We start from the raw sequence: 10301 nt of genomic DNA on the forward strand, positions 1-10301 counted from the left end.
GAACCTTCTTCTTCTGTTTGCTTACTGTTTTCCTGCCGGAACCTTCTTCTTCTTCTGTTTGATTGCTCCTTTTCCTGTCAGAACCTTCTTCTTCTGTTTGGTTACTGTTTTCCTGCCGGAACCTTCTTCTTGTTTGATTGCTCCTTTTTCATGTCAGAACCCTCTTCTTCTGTTTGGTTACTGTTTTCCTGCCAGAACCTTCTCCTTCTGTTTGATTGCTCCTTTTTCCTGTCAGAACCTTCTTCTATTTGGTTACTGTTTTCCTGCCGGAACCTTCTTCTGTTTGATTGCTCCTTTTTCCTGTCAGAACCTTCTTCTGTTTGGTTACTGTTTCCCTGCCAGAACCTTCTTCTTCTGTTTGATTGCTCCTTTTTCGTGTCAGAACCTTCTTCTGTTTGGTTACTGTTTTCCTGCCGGAACCTTCTTCTTGTTTGATTGCTCCTTTTTCCTGTCAGAACCTTCTTCTTCTGTTTGGTTACTGTTTCCCTGCTGGAACCTTCTTCTTCTGTTTGATTGCTCCTTTTTCCTGTCAGAACATTCTTCTTCTGTTTGGTTACTGTTTTCCTGCCGGAACCTTCTTCTTGTTTGATTGCTCCTTTTTCCTGTCAGAACCTTCTTCTTCTGTTTGGTTACTGTTTTCCTGCCAGAACCTTCTTCTTCTGTTTGATTGCTCCTTTTCCTGTCAGAACCTTCTTCTTCTTTTGCTTACTGTTTTCCTGCCAGAACCTTCTTCTTGTTTGATTGCTCCTTTTTCCTGTCAGAACCTTCTTCTTCTGTTTGGTTACTGTTTTCCTGCCAGAACCTTCTTCTTCTGTTTGATTGCTCCTTTTTCCTGTCAGAACATTCTTCTTCTGTTTGGTTACTGTTTTCCTGCCAGAACCTTCTTCTTCTGTTTGATTGCTCCTTTTTCCTGCTGGAACTTTCTTCTTCTGTTTGGTTACCGTTTTCCTGCTGGAACCCTCTTCTGTTTGATTGCTCCTTTTTCCTGTCAAAACCTTCTTCTGTTTGGTTACTGTTTCCCTGCTGGAACCTTCTTCTTCTGTTTGATTGCTCCTTTTTCCTGTCAGAACCTTCTTCTTCTGTTTGGTTACTGTTTTCCTGCCGGAACCTTCTTCTTCTGTTTGATTGCTCCTTTTTCCTGTCAGAACCTTCTTCTGTTTGCTTACTGTTTTCCTGCCAGAACCTTCTTCTTCTGTTTGATTGCTCCTTTTTCCTGTCAGAACCTTCTTCTGTTTGCTTACTGTTTTCCTGCCAGAACCTTCTTCTTCTGTTTGATTGCTCCTTTTTCCTGTCAGAACCTTCTTCTGTTTGCTTACTGTTTTCCTGCCGGAACCTTCTTCTTCTGTTTGATTGCTCCTTTTTCCTGTCAGAACCTTCTTCTGTTTGGTTACTGTTTCCCTGCTGGAACCTTCTTCTTCTTTTTGATTGCTCCTTTTTCGTGTCAGAACGTTCTTCTTCTGTTTGGTTACTGTTTTCCTGCCAGAACCTTCTTCTTCTGTTTGATTGCTCCTTTTTCGTGTCAGAACCTTCTTCTGTTTGGTTACTGTTTTCCTGCCGGAACCTTCTTCTTGTTTGATTGCTCCTTTTTCCTGTCAGAACCTTCTTCTTCTGTTTGGTTACTGTTTTCCTGCCAGAACCTTCTTCTTGTTTGATTGCTCCTTTTTCCTGTCAGAACCTTCTTCTTCTGTTTGGTTACTGTTTTCCTGCCAGAACCTTCTTCTTCTGTTTGATTGCTCCTTTTTCGTGTCAGAACCTTCTTCTGTTTGGTTACTGTTTTCCTGCCGGAACCTTCTTCTTGTTTGATTGCTCCTTTTTCCTGTCAGAACCTTCTTCTTCTGTTTGGTTACTGTTTTCCTGCCAGAACCTTCTTCTTCTGTTTGATTGCTCCTTTTTCGTGTCAGAACCTTCTTCTGTTTGGTTACTGTTTTCCTGCCGGAACCTTCTTCTTGTTTGATTGCTCCTTTTTCCTGTCAGAACCTTCTTCTTCTGTTTGGTTACTGTTTTCCTGCCGGAACCATCTTCATTTGTTTAGGTACTGTATTCTTGACGTAACCTTCTTCTGTTTCGTTGCTCCTTTTTCCTGCCGAAACCTTCTTCTGTTTGGTTACTGTTTTCATGCCACAGCCTTCGGCTTGGTTGCTGTTTTCCTGCCTTAACCTTCTTCTATTCAGTTTCTCTTTTCTTGCCGTGACCTTTTTCTGTTTGGTTACTCATTTTTCATGCTGTAACCGTCTTCTGTTTGGTTACTCCTTTTTCCTGCCGTAAACTTCTTCTTCTGTTTGGTTATTCCTCATAATCCCCCTGCCGCCTGTATTAGACCGATGAACTTGTTGCTAGCGTAGCAAGACTTAGATTTTACAAGACGAGCCTTTGACCCAGCTTTTCGTCTTACCCTTTTATTTGTGTGTGTTTAAATTCTTGAGATTAGTCAGTAAACTCAACGATATATCAATGCTTGTAGGTTAGGATGTTTCGACATTGCCACTGAGTACAGGAAACAGGGCGTGTGGTTTAAGCTCGATTTAAAATTGTGCTAAATACTGTTTTAAGATTGTGTAGTTACTATGAAGTTCATAATACCGTTTCCTCTAATTTTTTTTGTTTCTGATTGACCTTCTGTATCAGACGGGAAATTAGAACTATGAGGCCCGTAGGCAGACCAACATAATTTTGCTTATCATGACTGATTGTGCATTTTTATCTTCACGGCTGAATGGTTGATTTAATTCTGTAAAATAGCTTTACGGTTCCTTTGATAATCAACGCCAGAAATATAAAAAACTTCTTGATCATATTTTCTCCTTCAGCCCAGTTGCACTTTAAAACACATCCATGCATGACATGCGTGAAATTATGTATTGGAATTGATAGTGGAAATTTTATATGTACATATATATATATATATATATATATATATATATATATATATATATATATATATATATATACATACATACATACATACATACATACATACATACATACATACATACATACATTATATGTATATATGTGTGTGTGCGTATTTATATACAAACCAGAAGGCGTAGAAGAAGACGGCGTGAAACATAAGCCACTTTATTCTTACTGCGACGTTTGAGACCAGTGCCTCATTATCCATGGTCAAATGAAAGATAAAAACTGATAAACAATAAGCATAACAAATTATTTTTTGTTGACACGCAAAACACATTGAATAAAACAAAACTAAGTAAAATACAACATTGAAATAAAAATTACTCTACAAAAAATTTAAATAAAAATTACCCTACTAAAAAGAGGCACAATTAAAGTTAAGAGCAGTTAAAATAACACCTTGTCTCAACGAAGTTCAGTTACTGTTTGGAAAATGGACCGAACGTAAACAAGAAGAAGGCGATGGTTTAAGCTATGTACAAGGGAACAGATGAAGAGTGGTTGTTTAAGGTAGGAACTAGTTTCTTTATAGCTAGAGATTCTAATATTGGAAGGTGGTGTTCATATGGACTTGATAATAATATCTTGAAATCTTTATATTTTATATTGTTTTTTGCAAAATTTCTCATGATTCCTAAGATTAGACAGTTCTGTGTTGGATAGGTTACACCCTGTACGGAAACTAATGCCCGTATGTGCGGCGCGTGTTACCAACGTAAGTCTGCCTATTGCATCGGCAGCAAGTATAAATATAGACAACGACGGATTGCATTAAGGGAGGTACTCTCTCTTTATGTCGCAACATACTACCAATACTCGTAGGGTTCATTAAAACAAACTTAACATCAACAACCGGAAAATAATTAATTAAAATTCTCCTTAAGTGAGGTGTATATATATATATATATATATATATATATATATATATATATATATTTTTTGTGTATACATTTATATATATATATATATATATATATATATATAATATATATGAATGAATGAAAAGCGAGCACAGCGTATTTTTATAATGTGACTATATTGATTTGCTCCTTATTACATGGGCTATTTGTATGCAATTAAATTCATTCTTTTGTCGTACTTAATCCACATATATAAAATGTTGATTTATATAATGTATCATAGAATAGATTATTGACAAGTAGTAATGGAACAACCCCGATATAATGAACACCTCTTCGATATCTGTGAAACGCAACCAAACCGGGATTTTATTCCCGATGAAATGCAATTCAAACCACATATAATGAAAGGGCTTCCCCGCAACAGCAGATGATATGAGAGCGTAATCATTATATGTATATGGTTTCAATCCATATGGTGATGAAATTGTAGTGTGGGGGCGGGGTTTAGGGAAGAAGGGGGGGGGGGATTTCCTGAAAGCGCATCGTTCAAAAGTAACCGATTTTAACCGCCGGTAAAAATGTCGAGCCGGATTCGTGTTAGGGATTACGAGAAGGAATATATCATTAGACTGTTTGTCAAGAAGTAATCTTAGTGAAAAGGTAAATTTAAGATTTCGGAATCTTAGTGTCTGTCTTTGTTATGGGTATGATTTAAAAGAATAGCATAATGCTACATGTTTAAAAGAAAATACGGCCAAAGGTTTTTATTTTTTTATTTTTTTATTTATTTATTTATTTATTTATTTTTTTTTTTTTGTAGAGGGTTTACTAAGTTTGATCCACGACGTTACACGCGAAACTCCCAGAAAATGTGAGGATATCTAAAACCTTCACTAACGTTGCTGTGATTTCCATCAGATACAAATTCGCGCCACGGCTGAAGAGAAATGGTTGAATTTTACCATATTCGGTTGATATCGTCCTCTTTCTTAATATTATTTCTTTAGTATTATTTCAGTATTATTGATATTATTAGTATTATTTTAATCACACTCTCTCAGATCACTGAAATTAATCATAGTGATTTTGACACTGGCCTATTCATTAAAAGTTAAGGTGTCATATTTTTCAGAAATCTTGAAAACCTGACGAGGACACCTTTGAATATATAATAATAATAATTGCAAACTAAGTTTTGTTATTTAATTTTCCGACCATATGTCACCTGAAAGTTTGAAGACACCTCTGAATTTTTTTTTTTTGTATTTAAATTTGATTGATAACAACATTACTACAATCCTTGCATTTTTACAATGTACAATATTTACAAAATATTTACAAATTCGTCTGTAAGGAAGGTGTTCATTGTATAGCATGTAGTTTAGAATGAATATTTATTCTATCATTTATATCTAAACAGGGAATATCTTTAGTTGTTTAAATTCCTTCTCATTGAAGAGACGGTCTTTATGCCATTCAACGACCTTACCTTACAGACCTTACAGTTCGTTCGGGTTGCCCAGGTCCCTCAGTGCAATCGAGTTAATCAGAATATCATAAAATAGTCAAGAATGCTTTAGAAAATAAAATCGGAAAATTTGTAAAATGGGAAATTAGATTCGTGCAACGAGGATATCAAGTTGTGATTGCATCAGAAGCCTTGCTCCTGATGTAAATTCCTGGTCACTTTTTGATTAATGAAATTTGAATAACACGTCTGACTTTACAGGTTACTTTTTGTTTAATGAAACTCAACATATCGTCCAACTTCATATGAGAATTTCTTATTTCATATAGAATGTTACTTTCTTAGATTCACAGTGAAAAGTGTTCGTTGCAAATAACGGAATATGAAATGAGACAAATTGAAGTCTGTTCAGTATTGTGGACAGTTTGACAGATATATAAGTGTTATTGTTATGATTTATCTGCACCAGGAAATTATAGCCAGTGTTTTTACCATGACATTTTTTTTCTCTTTTCCAGGTTAGTGACAAATGTTCTAGGACGGCTGTCTACTTGTTGAAAAGTAAGGCTCACTTAAGTATTTTCCCTATTTCTAAGCTTCATTTACAGACACACACATATATATGTTTATATATGTGTGTGTGTGTGTTTTTTTTATATATATATATATATATATATATATATCATATCTACCCAGTATTCGTTTGCACTCTTCATTGTAATTAGACACAAATAAAAAAGTACACAGGACATCGAAATTAATGTGTAGGACTTAAAGCCACGAATATAGATTTTGAACAACTTCAGAAACAGATTCTCATGATTTAGCGATTTAATTTGATTTAAATCGTACCGTCAACGAAAGATGCTCAGAACAGCATTGGGGGCGATATGCAGCGCATTCCCTCGGCACTGGAAAATGAGGCAGCTGTTTGATGAAAAGCTGGAGAAAGTTTTCTCGATAATAGTCGCCGTGAGACCGTGGCAATATTTCTCCAAAGATTTACCTTTCGACAGTTATTATATCTCGTGAGTTATGAAGTCCGTAGTATTGCGACAGCCTTCTTCTTATTAGAAATACGTAAAGTCAAAATGAAAGAGTATTTTTCAGGTTTTTTTTGGCTTTTTGTTTTATTATACTCTATTCGAAGAGTTAGTTTGGAAAGGGCGTCCGTGGTATTGGCGTAACAAATGAGTCCTGGTAATTACACGTAATTGAAAATATTCGGCTTCATTCATTTCCTACCAACGAAGCTAATATTCATGGCAATGTTAAATTATTTTTTTTTTAGCCTTTTACCTCATAATTGTAATGTATAAAGCAATATGTCCGTATATTGGAAAATGAATGGGTTGTATAAATGTGTGTGTCCAGTTTCGAGGAAGCTACTATCATTTCATAGTGAAAAATTGCCGAAGTTTTTATGCAACTTTTATGAATATATACAAATCCAAATGTTTTTTATGATACATATAATTTGCTATATGCAGTATATATATATATATATATATATATATATATATATATATATATATATATATATATATAAAATTGTATATATAACTTTCATGAATATTTATACAAATAAATATTTTTATGATACATGTAATTTGCTTGTGTGTATATATATATATATATATATATATACATATAAAATTGCTATATATATTATTATGTATACCTATGTATAATATCTATAGAGCTAAACATTTTTTACATTATATATAAAATTGTTATAACCTAATATCTATAGATAAACATTTTTTTGGCATTATATATATAATTTATATATTATATTTATATATATATATATATATATATATGTATATGTATATGTATATATATATATTTATATATATATATATATATATATATATATATATATATATATATATATATATATATATATATATATATATATATATGTGTATATATATATGTTTGTGTCTGTGAATTTCTTGAGGTATACATTTTCATTATTAATCACGGATGGTCATCTTAAGACACTTCATTGGTACATTTGGCCATAGTAAAATGACAAAATAAATAGAAGTAAATCATGCTTTCCAACTTTAAAAGAATACATCCCAAAGTAGGTCTGAAGATCAAGACCTTTATTAATGTGCTATTTCGAAGACAATTGCAGAAATAGTTTCGCACCAAAAGCAATAAAACTGACAAATAGCGCTCCTAGAATTACAGTGAAGACAAAAAAGGAAATTTTCTGCCCAGGAATGAAAGCAGGTAATTAATTTCATCTGGGAGAGCATTGTTAAGAATCCAAAAGAAATTATAAGCGGATTCTCAAAGGTCAAAATGGCAATGCGTTGATAAGCAACTGGGATATGAAAGTAACATTTGTGGAGGTTAAATGTTAGTATTGATAGAAATTACAGGATATTTTAGTTGTGATAATTATTACGGGATATTTATGATGTGATGGGTCTCTCTCTCTCTCTCTCTCTCTCTCTCTCTCTCTCTCTCTCTCTTGTGGTAGCCGAGTCTCAGTTTATTTCCTTGGCACTTCACTGGGTAAACACCACGTAGCGTTAACGTACAAATAATTGCCATTACATAAATATATAAGTTTATAGCACAGAATATATAGGTAACTCTGCAAAGTACACTTACAATATATCAGGACATTTTCGATTTTTAGTAATGAATAATACACACCCATTCGATTTTTTTTTACTTAAATATCCCACATAGTGACTGCTTATCTTAGGAAATATATGCGCAAACACGCCTGTAAGTGCTTGCGCATATACGCATCCCCCATATCGATTTCTCTTTCTCATTCAACTGACATTAGTATAAACCAAATACTGTACAGCTGTGCCACAGACGAGCTGCACACTGGGCTGCTGGCACACCCCCTTGGGTCGGCGGAAAAGAGGGGGGATTTAATTTCTGGCTTTATCTCAAAATCTTTACTGTAGGTGTTCTAGACTCTCTCTCTCTCTCTCTCTCTCTCTCTCTCTCTCTCTCTCTCTCTCTCTCTCTCTCTCAAAATACCGTGCTATTAAAGTAATTTACTGGATGACATATGTGGTAGAAAATAAAATAGGTGTTCTGTATAATCTCTCTCTCTCTCTCTCTCTCTCTCTCTCTCTCTCTCTCAAAATACTGTGCTGTTATAGTAATTTACTTGATGACATATGTGGTAGATAATGAAGTACTGTAGGTGTTCTATATAATCTCTCTCTCTCTCTCTCTCTCTCTCTCTCTCTCTCTCTCTCTCTCTCTCTCTCTCTCTCTCTCAAAATGCCATGCTATTAAAGTAATTTACTTGATGACATATGTGGTAGGTAATAAAGTAGGTGTTCTGTATAAAATCTCTCTCTCTCTCTCTCTCTCTCTCTCTCTCTCTCTCTCTCTCTCTCTCTCTCTCTCAAAATGCTATGCTATTATAGTAATTTACTTGACATATGTGGTAGATAATGAAGTAGTGTAGGTGTTCTATATAATCTCTCTCTCTCTCTCTCTCTCTCTCTCTCTCTCTCTCTCTCTCTCTCTCTCTCTCTCTCTCTCTCTCTCTCAAAATACTATGCTATTAAGGTGATTTACTTGATGACATATGTGGTAAATAATGAAGAACTATAGGTGTTCTATATAATCTCTCTCTCTCTCTCTCTCTCTCTCTCTCTCTCTCTCTCTCTCTCTCTCTCTCTCTCTCAAAATACTATGCTATTAAGGTGATTTACTTGATGACATATTTGGTAGATAATGAAGAACTGTAGGTGTTCTATATAATCTCTCTCTCTCTCTCTCTCTCTCTCTCTCTCTCTCTCTCTCTCTCTCTCTCTCTCTCTCTCTCTCAGATTTCCATGCCACTAAATTAATTTACTTGACGACTCATGCGGTAGAAAATGCAGCAGATGCTGACTTGAATTTGTATTTTCATTTGTAATTTATCAAGGCAGCAGGGTAGTACAGTACCTCATCTCTTGTGCAGCTTAAACATTTATGAAACTTGGGGCATTTATCAGAGAATATGTAGGTATTTACTAAGATTTTCATAAGCTTAAGAGAATTCAGGGCGTGCGCGTGTGTATATATAAAATGTATGATGTCAAGACCTCTTCTGTCACTTCACACAAGCTTGCGTATATATACATATATATACAGTATGTACAGTATATATATGTTTATTTATTTATTTATTTATTTATTTATTTATTTATTTATTTATTTATTTATGTATGTTTATGTATGTATGTATGTATGTATGTATATGTATGTATGTATGTTATGTATGTATATGTATATACAGTATATGCTATGTATGATACGACACGATTCATATCTACCATCTGAGGGTAACACATCTTCAACTCCACATTCTTAGTACTTCGTGACTCTTGTGCGATGTTCTTCTCATACCTTTTTCCTTTTCATCGCGAACGAGAACGAAAGATTTTGTGGGGGCTGTATTATTCTTAAGATCTAAGCGTTACATATCGTGTTATAGGGCTGTCCATCACCCAGCGTAATCCCGAATCAAATGAGAGGATTCGGCTTGACCGAAGCACAGAATGATTTTAATGCCTCAGAAAATCGCCGTCTTTCATGCTGCTCGGGAAGATTACCTCAGACGAAAATAGATTCTCTGATTCACTTTAACCCTGGATGAGATTTTTATTGGCAACTTGCTTCTTCTGACTTTCTGTTTTTCTTTTCGGCGTTGAGCTTCTTCTGAAAATTATAGTTTTTTTTTTTTTAATCTTTTCGGATTTAATATTGTTTTAATTTGCTTGAAAGACCAGATGCTCTCTTACTTTCTTTTGTGTGGCATGGTTTCATGTTGAGCGAACAAATGAAAAATTATCATTTGATATTTACATAACTATGCTTGTTGAAGATATTTTCCCCAATATTAGGTAGCAGTAAATTTTATGTTATCAATTTATTGTTTCTTATTTTTGCTAAATGAAGTGATGGCTGGTCTTAGCACTGTATCGACCGATTTTTCCCGTAATATTTAATGAGATAATTATGTATATGTGAGAGAGAGAGAGAGAGAGAGAGAGAGAGAGAGAGAGAGAGAGAGA

General features: G+C 34.4%; 1 protein-coding gene across 1 annotated transcript in view; it reads right to left on the minus strand.

Moving 5' to 3' along the window:
- Positions 1-629: 629 nt before the first annotated feature.
- The window catches only part of LOC136837865 (transcriptional regulator ATRX homolog), a 118020-nt gene continuing 108348 nt past the window's right edge, over positions 630-10301 (minus strand). Inside the window, exon 3 of the mRNA XM_067102753.1 lies at positions 630-1509. Coding sequence (XP_066958854.1) covers positions 630-1509 — 880 coding nt within the window. The remainder of the gene's footprint in view (positions 1510-10301) is intronic.

Source organism: Macrobrachium rosenbergii, chromosome 4 (assembly GCF_040412425.1).
Source record: "Macrobrachium rosenbergii isolate ZJJX-2024 chromosome 4, ASM4041242v1, whole genome shotgun sequence".
NCBI classification, from domain to species: Eukaryota; Metazoa; Arthropoda; class Malacostraca; order Decapoda; family Palaemonidae; genus Macrobrachium; species Macrobrachium rosenbergii.